The sequence below is a fragment of the Triturus cristatus genome, chromosome 5_1, assembly GCF_964204655.1.
Source record: "Triturus cristatus chromosome 5_1, aTriCri1.1, whole genome shotgun sequence".
NCBI lineage: Eukaryota > Metazoa > Chordata > Amphibia > Caudata > Salamandridae > Triturus > Triturus cristatus.
In genome coordinates, this window is record NC_140587.1 from 894308502 (window position 1) to 894327141 (window position 18640).

The window sequence follows — 18640 nt, forward strand, 5'->3', positions numbered from 1 at the left end:
AGTGATAATAGTAATTTTTACCCCTTCTATTCAACACTTTCCCTACTGTTGCACTCACTGGAGTGGGAAAAGTAATTTTTTTCTCTTCGCTATCTAACACTTTCCCTACTGTTGCAATCAGTGGAGAGGGAATAGTAATTGTTTCCCCTACGCTATCCAACACTTTCCCTACTGCTACACTCACTCGAGTGGGAATAGTAATTTCCACCCCTCCACTATTCAACACTTTCCCTACTGTTGTACTCTCTGGAGTGGGAATAGTAATTTCCACCCCTCCACTATTCAACACTTTCCCTACTGTTGTACTCTCTGGAGTGGTAGTAGTAATTTTCACACCTATGCTATCCATCACTTTCTGTACTGTTGCACTCACTGGAGTGGGAATAGTAATTTCTACCACGCCACTATTCAACACTTTCCGTACTTTTGCACTCTCTGGAGTGGGAAAAGTAATTTTTACCCCTAAGCTATCCAACACTTTCCCTACTGTTGCCCTCTCTGGAGTTGGAATAGCAATTATAACCCCAACGCTATACAACACTTTCACTACTCTTGCTCTCCCTGGAGTGGGAATAGTAATTTTTACACCTACGCTATCCAACATTTTCTCTAGTGTTGCACTCCCTGGAGTGGAGAATAGTATTTTTTTTCCCTCCGCTATCCAACACTTTCCCTACTGTTGCACTCACTGGAGTGGGAATAGTAATATTTTCCCGTCTGCTATCCAACACTTTCCCTACTGTTGCACTCCCTAGAGGGGGAATAGTAATTTGCATACCTATGCTATCCAACACTTTCTCTACTGTTGCACTCTCTGGAGTGGTAATAGTAATTTCTATCCCTACGCTATCCAACACTTTCCCTACTGTTGCCCTCTCTGGAGTTGGGATAGCAATTATAACCCCTACTCTATCCAACACTTTCCCTAGTGTTGCACTCACTGGAGTGGGAACAGTAATGTTTTCCCCTCCGCTATCCAACACTTTCCCTACTGTAACTCTCTCTGGAGTTGGAATATCAATTATAACCCCTACGCTACCCAACACTTTCCCTACTGTTGCTCCCTCTGGAGTGGGAATAGAAATTTTTACACCTACGCTACCCAACACTTTCTCTACTGTTGCATTCTCTGGAGTGGAATAGTAATTTTTCCCCCTCCGATATCCAATACTTTCCCTAATGTTGCACTCTCTGTAGTGGGAATAGTAATTTTTACTCCTACGCTATTCAATACTCTCCCTACTGTTGCACTCACTGGAGTGGGAATAGTAATTTTTACACCTACGCTATCCAACATTTTCTCTAGTGTTGCACTCTCTGGAGTGGAAATAGTAATTTTCACACCTATGCTATCCAACACTTTCTCTATTGTTGCACTCTCTGGAGTGGGAATATTAATGTTTACCCCTACGCTATCCAACACTTTCCCTACTGTTGCCCTCTCTGGAGTTGGAATTGCAATTATAACCCCTACGCTATCCAACACTTTCCCTACTGTTGCTCTCTCTGGAGCTGGAATAGTAATTTTTACACCTACGCTATACAACACTTCCTCTACTGTTGCACTCACTGGAGGGGGAATAGTAATATTTACCCCTCCTCTATCCAACACTTTCCCTACTGTTGCACTCACTGGAGTGGGAATAGTAATGTTTACACCTACACTATCCAACATTTGTCTAGTGTTGCACTCTCTGGAGTGGGAATAGTTATGTTTTCCCCTCCGCTTTCCAACACTTTCTCTACTGTTGCACTCACTGGAGTGGGAATAGTAATGTTTTCCCCTCTGCTATCCAACACTTTCCTTACTGTTGCACTCTTTGGAGTGGGAAAAGTAATTTTCACACCTATTCTATCCAACACGTTCTCTACTGTTGCACTCTCTGGAGTAGGAATAGTAATTTTAACCCCTACGCTATCCAACACTTTCCCTACTGTAGCCCTCTCTGGAGTTGGAATAGCAATTATAACCCCTAAGCTATCCAACACTTCCCTACAGTTGCTCTCCCTGGAGTGGGAATAGTCATTTTTACACCTACGCTATCCAACATTTTCTCTAGTGTTGCCCTCCATGGAGTGGGAATAGTATTTTTTTTCCCTCCGCTAGCCAACACTTTCCGTACTGTTGCACTCACTGGAGTGGGAATAGTAATATTTTCCCCTCTGCTATCCAACACTTTCCCTACTGTTGCACTACCTAGAGTGGGAATAGTAATTTTCATACCTATGCTATCCAACACTTTCTCTACTGTTGCACTCTCTGGAGTGGGAATAGTAATTTCTATCCCTACGCTATCCAACACTTTCCCTACTGTTGCCCTCTCTGGAGTTGGAATAGCAATTATAATGGAGTGGAAATAGTAATTTTTACACCTACGCTATTCAATACTCTCCCTACTGTTGCACTCACTGGAGTTGGAATAGTAAATTTTTACACCTACGCTATCCAACATTTTTTCTAGTTTTGCACTCTCTGGAGTGGGAATAGTACCTTTCACACCTATGCTATCCAACACTTTCTCTACTGTTGCACTCTCTGGAGTGGGAATATTAATTTTTACCCCTACGCTATCCAACACTTTCCCTACTGTTGCCCTCTCTGGAGTTGGAATAGCAATTATAATAACCCCTACCCTATCCAACACTTTCCCTACTGTTGCTCTCTCTGGAGCTGGAATAGTACACCTAAGCTATCCAACACTTTCTCTGCTGTTGCACTCACTGGAGTGGGAATCGTAATATTTACCCCTCCTCTATCCAACATTTCCCTACTGTTGCACTCACTGGAGTGGGATTAGTAATGTTTACACCTACGCTATCCAACATTTTCTCCAGTGTTGCACTCTCTGGAGTGGGAATAGTAATGTTTTTCCCTCCGCTTTCCAAAGATTTCTCTACTGTTGCACTCACTGGAGTGGGAATAGTAATGTTTTCCCTCCGCTATCCAACATTTTCCTTACTGTTGCACTCTTTGGAGTGGGAATAGTAATTTTCACACCTATGCTATCCAACACTTTCTCTACTGTTGCACTCTCTGGAGTGGGAATAGTAATTTTTACACCTACACTATTCAATACTCTCCCTACTGTTGAGCTCACTGGAGTGGGAATAGTAATGTTTACACCTACGCTATCCAACATTTTCTCTAGTGTTGCACTCTCTGGAGTGTGAATAGTAATATTTTCCCCTCCACTATCCAACACTGCCCCTACTGTTGCACTCACTGGAGTGGTAATAGTAATTTTTACCCTTTGGCTATCCAAAAAACACTTTCCCTACTGTTGCAGTCTCTGGAGTGGGAATAGTAATTTTTACCCCTCCTCCATACAACACTTTCCCTACTGTTGCACTCACTGGAGTGGGAATAGTAATTTTTCCCCTTGGCTCTCCAACACTTTCCCTACTGTTGCACTCTCTGGAGTGATAATAGTCATTTTTACCCTTTCTATTCAAAATTTCCCTACTGTTGCACTCACTGGAGTGGGAAAAGTATTTTTTTTACCTTCGCTATCTAACACTTTCCCTACTGTTGCACTGATTGGAGAGGGAATAGTAATTGTTACCACTACGCTATCCAACACTTTCCCTACTGTTACACTCACTGGAGTGGGAATAGTAATTTCTACCCCTCCACTATTCAACACTTTCCCTACTGTTGCACTCTCTGGAGTGGTAATAGTAATTTTCACACCTATGCTATCCATCTCTTTATGTACTGTTGCACTCACTGGAGTGGGAATAGTAATTTCTACCCCGCCACTATTCAACACTTTCCCTACTTTTGCACTCTTTGGAGAGGAAATTGTAATTTTTACCCCTACGCTATCCATCACTTTCCCTACTGTTGCACTCTCTGGAGTGGGAATAGTAATTTTAACCCCTACGCTATCCAACACTTTCCCTACTGTAGCCCTCTCTGGAGTTGGAATATCAATTATAACCCCTACGCTACCCAACACTTTCCCTACTGTTGCTCCCTCTGGAGTGGGAATAGTAATTTTTACACCTACACTATCCAACACTTTCTCTACTGTTGCATTCTCTGGAGTGGAATAGTAATTTTTTCCCCTCCGATATCCAACACTTTCCCTTATGTTGCACTCTCTGGAGTGGGAATAGTAATTTTTACACCTACGCTATTCAATACTCTCCCTACTGTTGCACTCACTGGAGTGGGAATAGTAATTTTACACCTACGCTATCCAACATTTTCTCTAGTGTTGCACTCTCTGGAGTCGGAATAGTAATTTTCACACCTATGCTATCCAACTCTTTCTCTACTGTTGCACTCTCTGGAGTGGGAATATTAATTTTTACCCCTACACTATCCAACACTTTCCCTACTGTTGCTCTCTCTGGAGTTGGAATAGCAATTATAACCCCTACGCTGTCAAACACTTTCAATACTGTTGCTCTCTCTGGAGCTGGAATAGTAATTTTTACACCTACGCTATCCAACACTTTCCCTACTGTTGCACTCACTGGAGTGGTAATAGTAATATTTACCCCTCCTCTATCCAACACTTTCCCTACTGTTGCACTCACTGGAGTGGGATTAGTAATGTTTACACCTACGCTATCCAACATTTTCTCTAGTGTTGCACTCTCTGGAGTGGGAATAGTAATGTTTTCCCCTCCGCTTTCCAAAACTTTCTCTACTGTTGCACTCACTGGAGTGGGAATAGTAATGTTTTCCCCTCTGCTATCCAACACTTTCCTTACTGTTGCACTCTTTGGAGTGGGAATAGTAATTTTCACACCTATGCTATCCAACACTTTCTCTAGTGTTGCACTCTCTGGAATGGGAACAGTAATTTTAACCCCTACGCTATCCAACACTTTCCCTACTGTAGCCCTCTCTGGAGTTGGAATAGCAATTATAACCCCTGCGCTATCCAACACTTTCCCTACTGTTGCTCCCTCTGGAGAGGGAATAGTAATTTTTACACCTACGCTATCCAACACTTTCTCTACTGTTGCATTTTCTGGAGTGAGAATAGGTTTTTTCCCCCTCCACTATCCAACACTTTTCCTAATGTTGCACTCTCTGGAGTGGGAATAGTAATTTTTACACCTTCACTATTCAATACTCTCCCTACTGTTGCACTCACTGGAGTGGGAATAGTAATGTTTACACCTACGCTATCCAACTTTTTCTCTAGTGTTGCACTCTCTGGAGTGTGAATAGTAATATTTTCCCCTCCACTATCCAACACTTTCCCTACTGTTGAACTCACTGGAGTGGTAATAGTAATTTTTACCCCTTGACTATCCAAAAAACACTTTCCCTACTGTTGCACTCTCTGGAGTGGGAATAGTAATTTTTACCCCTCCTCCATACAACACTTTCCCTACTGTTGCACTCACTGGAGTGGGAATAGAATTTTTTCCCCCTTGGCTCTCTAACACTTTCCCTACTGTTGCACTCTATGGAGTGATAATAGTAATTTTTACCCTTTCTATTCAACACTTTCCCTACTGTTGCACTCACTGGAGTGGGAAAAGTATTTTTTTTACCTTCGCTATCTAACACTTTCCCTACTGTTGCACTCAGTGGAGAGGGAATAGTAATTGTTACCCCTACGCTATCCAACACTTTCCCTACTGTTACACTCACTGGAGTGGGAATAGTAATTTCTACCCCTCCACTATTCAACACTTTCCCTACTTTTGCACTCTTTGGAGAGGAAATAGTAATTTTTACCCCTACGCTATCCAACACTTTTCCTACTGTTGCCCTCTCTGAGATTTAATAGCAATTATAAACCCTCCGCGATCCAACACTTTCCCTACTGTTGCACTCACTGGAGTGGGAATAGTAATATTTTCCCCTCTGCTATCCAACACTTTCCCTACTGTTGCACTCTCTAGAGTGGGAATAGTAATTTTCATACCTATGCTATCCAACACTTTCTCTACTGTCGCACTCTCTGGAGTGGGAACAGTAATTTCTATCCCTACACTATCCAACACTTTCCCTACTGTTTCCCTCTCTGGAATTGGAATAGCAATTATAACCCCTACTCTATCCAACACTTTCCCTACTGTTGCACTCACTGGAGTGGGAATAGTAATGTTTTCCCCTCCGCTATCCAACACTTTCCTTACTGTTGCACTCTTTGTAGTGGGAATAGTAATTTTCACTCCTATGCTATCCAACACTTTCCTTACTGTTGCACTCTTTGTAGTGGGAATAGTAGTTTTCACTCCTATGCTATCCAACACTTTCTCTACTGTTGCACTCTCTGGAGTGGGAATAGTAATTTTAACCCCTACGCTCTCCAACACTTTCACTACTGTAGCCCTCGCTGGAGTTGGAATTGCAATTATAACCCATACGCCACCCAACACTTTACCTACTGTTGCTCCCTCTGGAGTGGGAATAATAGTTTTTACACCTACGCTATCCAAACCTCTCTCTACTGTTGCACTCTCTGGAGTGGGAATAGTAATTTTTACCACTCCTCTATACAACACTTTCCCTACTGTTGCACTCACTGGAGTGGGAATAGTAATTTTTACCCCTTGGCTATCCAACACTTTCCCTACTGTTGCACTCTCTGGAGTGATAATAGTAATGTGTACCCTTTCTATTCAACACTTTCCCTACTGTTGCACTCACTGGAGTGGGAAAAGTATTTTTTCCCCTTCGCTATCTAACACTTTCCCTACTTTTTCACTCAGTGGAGAGGGAATAGTAATTGTGAGCCCTACGCTATCCAACACTTTCCCTACTGTTACACTCACTGGAGTGGAAATAGTAATTTCTACCCCTCCACTATTCAACACTTTCCCTACTGTTGTACTCTCTGGAGAGGGAACAGTAATTTTTACCCCTACACTGTCCAACACTTTCCCTACTGTTGCCCTCTCTGGAGTTTAAATAGCAATTATAACCCCTACGCTATCCAACACTTTCCCTACTGTTGCTCTCCCTGGAGTGGGAATAGTAATTTTTACACCAACGCTATCCAACCTTTTCTCTAGTGTTGCACTCCCTGGAGTGGGAATAGTAATTTTTTCCCCTCCGCTATCCAGCACTTTTTCTACTGTTGCTCTCACTGGAGTGGGAATACTAATATTTTCCCCTCTGCTATCCAACACTTTCCCTACTGTTGCACTCTCTAGAGTGGGAATAGTAATTTGTATCCCTACGCTATCCAACACTTTCCCTACTGTTGCCCTCTCTGGAGTTGGAATAGCAATTATAACCCCTACTCTATTCAACACTTTCCCTACTGTTACTCTCTCTGGAGTGTGAATAGTAATTTTTACACCTACGCTAGCCAACACTTTCCCTACTGTTGCACTCACTGGAGTGGGAAGAGTAATTTTTCCCCCTTTGCTATCCAACACTTTCCGTACTGCTGCAGTAATTGCAGTGGGAAAATTAATTTTTTACCCCTATGCTATTCAACAATTTTCCTACTGTTGCACTCAATGGAGTGCAAAATGTAAGTTTAAAAATGTATGAATATTTTAGTGTTTTATTTTATAATAAAATGTTTTTATTATGATATTTTATTTTATAGGTGTATGTATACATATATATATATATGCGAAAACGTCGATCAGAAGAAAGACCAGAGGACACAGCGGGGTACTCAGTGGCAGACCTTTATTCACCGTGGCTTGCTGGCATAATGCATTTCGGCTACATGCCTTCCTCAGATGCCTTTTTCCACAGGGAATCACTTAGTCCCACCTTTATAATTCATGCTGTGTTCCTATTGTTCCTATTGGCTGGAACGACGCAGCTGTTGTCCGATTTTGAGGACTTCGAATCCCAGCATGCACTTGTCAGGTAAGTGTCCTGGGAGGAGCTGCGTTGAAGATATACCAATTAAGGGAGGGAAGGGGCAAATGCGTGCCAAGTTGATCCCCCAATTCACTCCTGAAGGCTGCCTCGGGTCCCCAACGCCACCACCACCAGAGCGAAAATCAAACCGGGTCGTAACATGCAGGTGCAATAATCCTGCGTCTCCATCAATGACGGACAGCGGCTTGCAGCGGCCCCTGGCTCGGTCAAGTTCTGGGGCGGGCCCTTGAAAATCCAATACCTTGGAGCATCTGCAAGTTTTGCCAATATTATCATGGGCCACTTGTATGGCGGGTCCTCTGTGAATGCGCTACTGGCCAGCCCGTGAAGAAGTGCGAAAACGTCGATCAGAAGAAAGACCAGAGGACACAGCGGGGTACTCAGTGGCAGACCTTTATTCACACCGGCTTGCTGGCATAATGCATTTCGGCTACATGCCTTCCTCAGATGCCTTTTTCCACAGGGAATCACTTAGTCCCACCTTTATAATTCATGCTGCGTTCCTATTGGCTGGAACGACGCAGGCTCCGCTTCGCAGCTGTTGTCCGATTTTGAGGACTTCGAATCCCAGCATGCACTTGTCAGGTAAGTGTCCTGGGCGGAGCTGCGTTGAAGATATGCCAATTAAGGGAGGGAAGGGGCAAAAGCTCAATTTTTATATATTTATACGATTTCAAAATAAATTAAAGTTATTAGTTTATTAATAATATAAAGTAAATATACATTTATATATTACATTTTGCATGTGTATGTTTAAAAAAAATGAAATTTGTTTATATATTTTTTCATGTATATTATATCTAAGTAATTTTTTTTGTCAATTTCATATTATAATTATTTTAACATTATTTTTTATATATAACAAGGATATGTTGGACATCAATATTTTTTACATCTATATTTTTTCCGATATTTTTGTCATTTACATTTTAAAGATAGGATGTCAATATTTTGCCTATCGATATTTTTACATCAATATTTTTGTCTTATATATTTTTGTCTTGGATATTATGTCAGTGATTCATGTTATGCTATGTTATGTTATGCAGGTTTGTGGAGCTCACTTTCACCTGGAAGGGTATCCTGCTGCTGAGCAGGTGAGAGTCTAGGCACAACTATGGCCTAGTGGTACTACTCGGAAAGCTAAGACGTCAGCTTCTTGCTGAGTTCGAGAAGTGAGGAGAAGACTCTTATGCGTAGCTGCAGGTCATTTTATGCTTTAGGAGTGATGTATGAGAAGGCTAAACTGCAGGATCTGGTTTTTCGTATATGTGGGATTTGTGCAAGTCAGAGTTTGGACAAACGCAGGTGTCAGAAGGTTTATGTCAGCTGATGCGATTATTGAGCCTAGGCCAGTGTTATGTAGTGTCTTGAAAGTGTGGGTGAGGGGTTTGAATTGTGCTTGCTTGTGAATAGGGCACCAGTGGAATACTAACAAAATCTTTGTGAGATCCATACAGTATCCTTTGACGATGGCTGTAAGAAATGGGCTCATGTAAAGGGTTGAACAAAACAAATGTCTTAGAGCTCATTAAACCTAATACATGTTATTTCAAATATCCTAGTCTTAACTGCCGCATTACACTTGAAAACCTTCCCTACCTTACAACTCAGAACTTTCTCCCCTTTATCATTCCAGGTGACATCACAGTGTCACCACAACCATCATCACATTATCACAGTGGCTCTTCGCTTTCCCATATGCATGTGTTCAAAGTTTGAGCTGACATTTTGTGAACCTGGAGACCAAATCTCATATCAATGGTTTGCTTTGCAGGGACATGTTACAAGCAGCACAAATTGTATTTTCAGCTCAGGGAAAGGCCATTCAAACTTCTATGTCCCTACATCAGCACCTTGGGCTGCACCTTTGTGACTCAATAGTAGTTTCTCCCATGCTATGTTTTTTGCTGCAATAGGAATTCAGCTCAGAGTCATGTATGAACACACAAGAATGACCAAAACAGACTATGGTGATTGCCAACTCTGTCTGCCAGTTTGGCTGGAGCTAAGCTGATCACAACTCAACGAGTCAGAATAGTAAAAGCCCGAGAAGAAAACCTGTGCAGATGCAATCACTTTTTTTTCCTGGTTTCATGGTCTTTGAACACTAAGTCAATATCCTTGGATTTTAGCCAGTGTCTCCTTGACCTTTTAAGTTGTACTTGTCTGGCCGTCTGATGTACCCTCATTGAGGGACATTTGACAAATACCAGAAATCTGGAAAGTGATGTGTTCACCAATGCTGAAGACAAGCCCGGCTCTCCAGAGGAAGTTCTGTTGCTGTGAGCAGTCATGGAAGAAGAGAAAGCTGTGCTATCTGGTGTGAGGAGAGCACCTGACTCCTGTCTTGAGGGTAAGCAGCAAAGCCCAGATGATGGAAGCAAGCAAGGATATCATCTCAAGGATGTGAGCCATCCAAAACCCACCAAAACTTTGTTGCTTATAAGAAAGCTAAAGACATCAACATTGAAAGAAGGTCAAGGACCTGTAAGAACCATTCCAAGACAGCGAGTGTGGTGGAGCCTGCATCCCCCTGATCCACTGAGTATCATTCCATGATCAAGTGGGAGCTTGTATCATCCTTGTTCCAGGACAAGAGCGACACACATTTTTTCTCTTTCACCATAGGTCTTTTAGCAGTGATCAAGCTAATTTCACTATCTTTTCAATCAGCTTGCTTAGAGCCATATTTAGAGTTGGGCAGAGAGGGTACTGCACCACAAACATGATGGAGTACGCTGTCCACCAACCCTTTGGTCTTCCAGTTCAATTATGAGTAGGGTGGACCACCAGTTTGATGACGATGGTTCTATCCGGTTGCTCCACCATCGGGAGACATAATCCAGTGGCCTGATGTAGTAGGATCTGCCGGAGTAAGGGCTTGAGACCACCCACCCTATTTAGAGCAGGCGGACTGATGCTCTTTTTCTCTGTCTGTCACTGCTAGGTTGCCACGACAGAAAAAAACAATATTGGCCCCACAACCAGTGAGAAAACTGCTATTGTGTGTGGCTTTTAGTTTTTTGTTTGTCAGAAACAACCTCCCGCTTTGTGTGTTTGTTTCTGGAAAACAAAAAAGGTTTTTTGCGCTGCTGTCAGAATCATGGTGGCCGTGCACCAAACATTTTGTGGCTTCAGAGGAGCTACCCTGAGAGCAGCTCCTGTGACAGCACAGAGGTTGCCGTAGATCTGACAGTGAGCTGTAGATCACCACAATATCTTAAAACAGACCCTTAATTGATAAGTTCTTAAGATCCCAGTACAAGTAGTGTCCCTGTTTATGACTTTGAATTTGTACATCAAAAGTAGCAGTAAGTATTCTCCAATTGAAGGTGTTAACCCTTTTCAACCTATATCATAAAGAGGAACTCCTTTTAGAAAAAGGGACAGGGAATTACATTTTTGCAAATGAAAAACTAAAACTAACTTCACATTGTTACTAACTGTTCTAATAATCACCACTTATTGAGTGATCACAGTTTAATGTTCTATTAATAAAATTAAGTAGTATTAGATGCTGAATAAAACACAAATAGGTGTCTCCAACATGAGTGGTGGTTGACAGCACGCTTACGAGTAGCATGGAGATACTTTATTTGTGTCCTCTGCTCCCATTCGCACTAGCTGCTGGTGCCAACTAGTCCTGTTAACTGGACACTTGAACTTTGACTTTTGACTAGTTGTCTCCATAAACGATGATGTTTACCAGAGAGTGAAATCCAAGCCATATTATATACTGAGACCTGCGTGTTTCTGAGAACATCTGCAACAACTGCACCCAATCCTCCACTGTCCTATAGAATCGTAGACCTATGTTATTTAGATTATAGCACCCTACCAAATTATTTCTAAAAAAATGCCTTGAAATTTTCCTTAACCCAGAAAGTGCTACGATGCTCTGGTTTATTTTCTTCTTTATTATTGTAACTTCAATTGTGTAGATAAAAACCTAGGGGCAGATTTACAATAACTGACGCATCCCTGCATATCAGCAGGGATGCACCAGTTATTGTGCGTCACGGCTCCGCCACCATGGATGCGCGGCATTTACAATGCGGCGCACCATGGGGCAAAAAATGGACAGATGCGTGACGCATCTGTGCCGTAAAGGCAGTGCATTGCTGGAGTTGCGTCGCAAGCGCGACGCAGCTCCAGCAAGGCTCTGGGGTGCCCTATCTCCACAATGCTGCGTCAATCCTTACGCCTGCTTCAAGCAGGCGCAGGGTTTTGACGCAGCATGGGCTCAAAAGTGACTGAGTGAAATCTTGTAGATTTCACTCAGCCACTTTTAAGAGGCGTTCCTGTGACGGAACGCCCCCCCCCTGCACAGGAACGCCTACTTCTGGTGCAGGGCTTTACAACATGACGCATCTCCCAGATGCGTCACGTTGTAAATACCCCGCAGCATGGCGCTGGATTTGCGCTGCCGCTGCTTCACAAAAGTGACGCAACGGAGGCGTAAAAGAGGCGCAAGGGGCTTGTAAATCTGCCCCCTATTCTTTTGTGTGTGGTTACAGTATCCAAGTTACAACCCTTCTACTCATGGAGTGAACCTTACCTGCTCAACCTAGGTACTCATGAAGAGTCAAGTGCACAAATGAAGTAACTTGGTTAACCAATTAGAGTGTATGCAAATATTAGACGCCAAGATGTCAATTGTAACCAAGAGCACCCCCAAGGATATTGTCAAGTAACCATGGATGTTTCCACAGAAACCACAGAAAATGACTAGCAGCAAGCACTCTTATATTGTTTAGTACATAGTTTTCTGAGTCTTACGCTGTGAATTAGGTTTGACCTGTTGCTCCTGCAGTTGGAGGTATGTATTTTATAACAACAGCAAGTATGCATGCTCAGTACTTGACCCTGTAAGGTAAAATGTGAACAAGTACCTGTAAACTTTCCACCGTTGAATATTATTGGAAATCCAGTTGCTCCACCAGCAAAATCACTCATCATCAAGTCAACATTCTTTGGCAGTTTCCCATCATTGGGCCTCGAACAGTCGACTGTATTAAGTATTTTATGGCCTGTGGTGAATGTGAGTTGAACATGTTAGTGTAATCAGATCAAATACGAAATATTTAATAACTGCTTGAGATGATGAAATTTAAGGAAACTTGTTTCAATTTGGTAAGCATTATAAACTGCAATGCAAGAAGTACTTGTATTTCCAAAGATTAGCAAAATGCATTATCGTCAATAGTTGCTTTATTAAAGGAAATAAGCCACAAAAATGAAAATCACACAAGTGCACCAACATTTTAAAACACAATGGACTTTTGTTTAAAAAATATACCATGTTAAACCTCCAGCTGTATGTACTCTGGATCTTACTAGATACAGTCAAGCGTTCACTTATCATAAATAGTCTTGAAACAGACACTCCTCGCTTCCAGAAGGTGCTTTGTGGGGACCGTTGTTCCTTGAAGGTACATTTCTTTGCTTTTAAATGCCCAATGGCAATAAACAAATGGAAAACAAAAGTTATTATGTGGGTAATTTACACTTACGTATGGTAAAGTTAGGGGCTATTCACAAAGTCAAAAATCTAATCTAATGTTGACACAAGAACATGGGCCTCTATGGGAATTCTCTGCAGCATATTATCAAGCCCATTATCGCCGCTTTGGCTGCAGTTTTCTGCCGCTAAAGCGGCGATAATTTTAACGCCGTTTCTTGATAATATGCCCCTAAATTTCATACGCGAATTTGCCCTCTACGAATTTTATGCATACTTTGTATGGAAAATGGTTGAAGATGGTACTTTTAGGAATGTAGGCATAGAGATGGTTGCTTCCAGCTGTGAGCTTCATAAGAGCTTCAGGGACATTACAGATAAGTGCTGGGCTAAGGTCTCCCCCTCCCAAATTACTTAAAGATAGATCATCTGCAGACTCACAGTGCTAGAGAAAGTGCTACAGAAGCCGAGTTGGTGGCTCATTCAACTAGTGCCTCCCTCCAGGAATCTGTGTTTGACATCAGTCACATAGGCTTGTATGCTGGAGTATCCACTCAGCCTTTCATCTTGATAAAATAAGTGCCATTGAGTTGGGTTGGTGCAAACATCTCTTATTTCAGCTCCAAGAGACAGCTGGGTGAATCTGCACCTCACAAACACACCTGTGAATAACGGGAGATGAACCCCTCCGTAGATTCAACTGATATTGTTTAGTTGCTGAATTGTCGAACGTCTGACATGGTCAGGACTTTAGTTTATTGTGAACTAATGGTTACGTAGTGAGGTGCTGCGGGGTATTAGTGATGAATGAATGAAATAACTACATTACATTACGAAAACGATCACACCTACTGCCTTTTACTAAAGTTTTGTGGCTGCAGGGCCAGATTAGTAGCTGTTAGAACTGGAGTCTCTAGTTGGCAGTGGTTTGCACCCTGTCCAAGTAGGGACTCTTGCTCTAATTAGGGTAAGTAAGGTACACACTAAGAATAACCCATGCTCACCCCCTTTGAAGCTTGGCCAGAGCAGTTATTCCCAGAGGCATTAGCAGCTCATGGAGAGAGTTCTGCGGGGCGGCGTGGGGGTTAGTAAACTCCGGCTCATGGCCGACCGGTGTAATGTAAATTAATTAAATAAACAAATGAATTTCAATGCGCGCTCTGCATCGCCATTTGGCGTTTTAGCGCGCGCAATGAAATTAATTTTATTTATTTATTTATTTGCATTACTCCTGAGCTGGAGTTTACTACCCCCCACCCTGCCGCCCCCCGCCCAGCCCCACCGTCCCACAGCACTCTCTCCACGAGCCACTACTGTCGAGAGGCAATGTGTAAAGTATTCGTACATGCACACACCGTAACACAGTGAAAACACCACAAAAGTAATCAACACTGTTTAAAATAAAACTAGCCCATTCTTATTTGAGTAAAACAAGACCAAAATGACAAAAATACAACATGCAAAAATCATGTTATGGAGTTTTCAATATTAAGTAAAGTTCTCATTCTTAATCAACAATTGCTCCGACATGGGTGTGAGAAGGTGGGTTGATATATGCTGTCCACTAGTTAAAGTGGGCACCTTGTACCAGGCCACACGACCCTTATGATGTGTGAGGTCAAAGATAACTTTTAGAAAGCTATCCTAGTGGTAGCTGTGGAGAGCAGCCTTCAGTTTTAATCTTGAAGGAATGTAAAGCAGCCTGTTTTACCAGAATATCACCTCCTGAATGACTAAATGAAAGGAGAGCCACTCAGCAGTTATATAAAAATATGTATTTATTAATATAACTATCTTTACTAACCTCTACACGAGATCAGAGCAAACAATACAACATTCGTAAGTAGCAAAATACACAGCAGGCACCAGGGGGAGACCGAACCATATACTAAAAAAATGGTATAACAATCACAACTTCGATAGACACAGTGCCTAGAGCACGTAGAATTGCTGGGACCTCAAGGAACCATCCAGAGGAGTGACACAGGGAGCTCACGGGGGACGGGTGCAGTGAGAAAACATGACCGCGTACTCCGTACAACTCTATGGGAAAGTCGCGGTTAGAAAGTTAGAGTTTAAGGACACTTCTACGAGGACTTCAAGCAAACCCTTTGGAACATAGGAGGTTCTAAGGCCAACCCACCAGTGAGTACCAAAGTACCCGTGTTACCTATCCCAGAGGAGCCGGGTGCATAGGAGTCAAGTGGTTTCGGAAACCTTCGTTGTTTTCAATGGAGAGCTGCAAGGAAATACTGCTGCCAGGAAGGCAAAGAGTGTCTGGTTGAATCCAAGCCTGGATTCGAGGTGAGAGGAACCTGAAAGCAGGGGGGACAGAGTCTGAGTCACAGCAAGTGACCAAGGGCTCGATAGTCAAATGCCCACCGATGTCGTGTGCTTCAGTTGGGAAGAAGGGATGCTTGACTCTGCAGCGACAGGGACCAGGAGATGTCGAGGGTGACCAGGATCCATAGGAGAGCAGTCCCAGGAAGGATGTCGAGTGCTGAGGGGTCGGTGTCCGGCTGGAGCACCAACAAGCCTTAGCAAATGCAACCCACGCGGTCAGAGAAAACAGGTTAAGGTGTGAACCAGCAAGGTCCAGGGGACTCTCCAAGAAATGGAGAGTCAGGGCACGTCTGGAGCAACCAGGAAAGCCCAAGAACAAACAAGTTGATCCTCACCAGGACCCACAGGCCAACGGACCAGAGATTGCGAGGAGACCGCAAGCAAGTGTGCAAAATACCAGACCACAGAGCACTCGGTGAGTGGAGGCTGGATATCTTCAGTGCAAATACTGCTCGGGGTAAGGACTACAAGGAGTCCAATGCACAGGCTCATGAATCATCAAAAAGCATATGCACTTGCAAATATAAGCAGTGCGCAGGAGTTCGAGTTGCACGGCCCCCACGAAGGATACTGGTCTCAGAATCATTGAGAGGTCAGATCTACCTCAGGGACCTTCGGGAACCCACCTCCTGTGTTGCTGAAATCTTCGGAGTCCGCAGGAGCTTGGGAAAAGCAAAGTGGTCAGATGCGTTTAGGCGCCTGCTGCTGCAGGGGAGTAACTCCTTTACTCCAAGAGAGATTCTTCAGTCGTGCAATCGTTGTGCAGGCAGTCGAAGTACTTGGTTTCTTCTTAGCAGAATCTTGTCCAGGTCAAATCTACAGTCCTGTAGTCAGGTAACCCACTTTATAACCATGGGAAGGGGTTGGACGGATTCTGTGAACCCTCCTAGGGAAGGGACAGGACATAGGGGTGGCTACACCCATGTACTTTGTCCAGTTTCGCACCAGAGCAGGAGCCAATGGCTCCCTGAACTGGTTTGAGCTGGACTATGCACAGGGACACCAAATGTGTCCTCAGTGCAGACTTTCTGGCACTCTCAGAGTGCACCCACCCAGCCCCAATACACTAAATCCTGTCTGGGAGGTGGTCACACTTCCTTGTGACAGGATGCCTATTGTCATGCCTTCCTCTGCTCGAGCTTGGCTCAGCAGCAGGAGAGCAGAATCGTGTTTGTGGCTGGGAGCATCCATTTTGTGCTGCCCAGGTCATGAAAGCTGGTACCGGGTAGACCAGTGGCCCACAGTAGTTGTTCTAGAAGGGTGGAATCATACCTCCCACACCAGCTACTGGTGTGGAGGTATGATTCCAAGGTGTTTGACACTAAACACGACATGTTTCTAAGCAGCCGTTTTAAAGTTAGCATTTACCGCGAGGTTATAATGCACTTAAACATATGTGTCTGGCTGCATCACAGACAACCCCGGAGAATGGTCTCCGAAGGCTGCAGAGGGGCTCTGCTCATGCAGGGGCACCCTCCCACGTAAAACTGAGCACCCTACCCTCAGGATTGATAAGGCCTGCCATAGGGGTGACTGATAGGTTTTTAAGTGTAGTGATTTAGATAGATATAGTGAACCTATATCTCAGTAAGTGGTGCAAGCACCATCTTACACAGTCTACTCTAGCAGGCCTGTCGTTTCATTTTGAATGGCCTCTCCTGGGTGGCATAATACATGCTGAAGCCAATGGGAGGCCTCTGGGGTGCCTATGCCCTGGGTACATGGTGTACCGTATACTAGGCACTGAAAAGGGTACCTCAGTATTCAATTTTTAGTGTACCTAAAGTACACATATAACAATTTAAGGGAGAAAACAGATAGACTGTGGTCCTGATTAGCAGGATCCCAGTTAGACTAGTCAAAAACAGTGATACATCAGCAAACAAATGGGGGTAACCATAAGAAGCAGATCCTACTTTCCTACAAAGGGGTGATCGGGTTGTGCTTGACCAGGACAAATTCACAAGTTTAGTACGGCTACGAAAAATGCAGGCTGAATACAAGAATCAGGCAGACCCCCACACAGTACCTTGAATATGTCAAAAATCAACAATGATGCAAGGCGCAGGGGAGGTGAGACATAGCGAAATCAGGTGATGTGTTGGTTCCTTACTGCTGTGCATGGCCGTTGGCACATTGGTGCTCTTAGGGATGGTGCATTGTGCAAAGGAGGTAAGGCATCACTGCAGCAAGTGAAAGTGAGACATTGGTTTCTGGAGGTAGTGCAGGGTTCTGGAGCTGCTAATGCGCTAGAATGATTCGAGACCCTGGGTAGTTGATGCGTTGGTTGCAGGTGCAATACCTCCTTTCTTTACTGATGTGTGGTGTCCATGATGAAGTTGGTGGTCAAGCTGTGAGGCCTCGGTGTCATAGCATCGAGGTCGAACGACTGGGACATAGCTGCAGAGCAGTGCCTCATGGATGTCGGTGGTGTGGTGCTGGGGTCTCCCGCCTTGGGGGTTCTTTGGAGGCACTGCAGCATTGTCAGAGCCTGTGTTGTACGTCATGGTCATTGCGTTGAGTGGGGATCACGACCTCGGTGCAGGCAGCGGCACTGCATCAGAATTGCAGACAGGCTCTGGTTTAGAAGTTGCTCAGTGTCGGTTTCTTCTTGTAGCACAAAAACTCACTTCCAAGGGCCCCGGAACTGGAATTGTCACCACTTGGCAAGTAGAGCTCTTAGCGGATGAGGCCAGGTACTACAGGTGAAGTCTTTGATGGCCCTGAGACTTCCAACAAGAGGCAAGCTCAACTCGAGCCCTTGGAGAAACTTTAGAAAGCAAGATGTAGAGAGCAAAGTCCAGTCCTCTTACTTCCAGCACAGAAGCAGCGGGCAACAGGCCAACCCAGCAAAGCTAACAGCAAAGTGGCAGTCCAGTAGCTCTTCTGTCTGGCAGAATGTCCACAGTCCAGAAGCGCTCCAAGTTTATTGTATCAGACGCCGAGTACTTATACCCATTCTAACCTTTGAAGTAGAGGGACTTCAAAGAAAGCTCTTTGAAGTACACAAGACC

The 18640-nt window shown here is 43.8% G+C and overlaps 1 protein-coding gene across 2 annotated transcripts in view; it reads right to left on the reverse strand.

Moving 5' to 3' along the window:
• LOC146831577 (cytidine monophosphate-N-acetylneuraminic acid hydroxylase-like) overlaps window positions 1-18640 on the reverse strand; it is a 567547-nt gene that overhangs the window by 212607 nt on the left and 336300 nt on the right. For both annotated transcript variants that reach the window (XM_085605926.1, XM_085605925.1), the window contains one exon: window positions 12715-12852. In XM_085605926.1, coding sequence (XP_085462052.1) covers window positions 12715-12852 — 138 coding nt within the window. The remainder of the gene's footprint in view (window positions 1-12714; window positions 12853-18640) is intronic.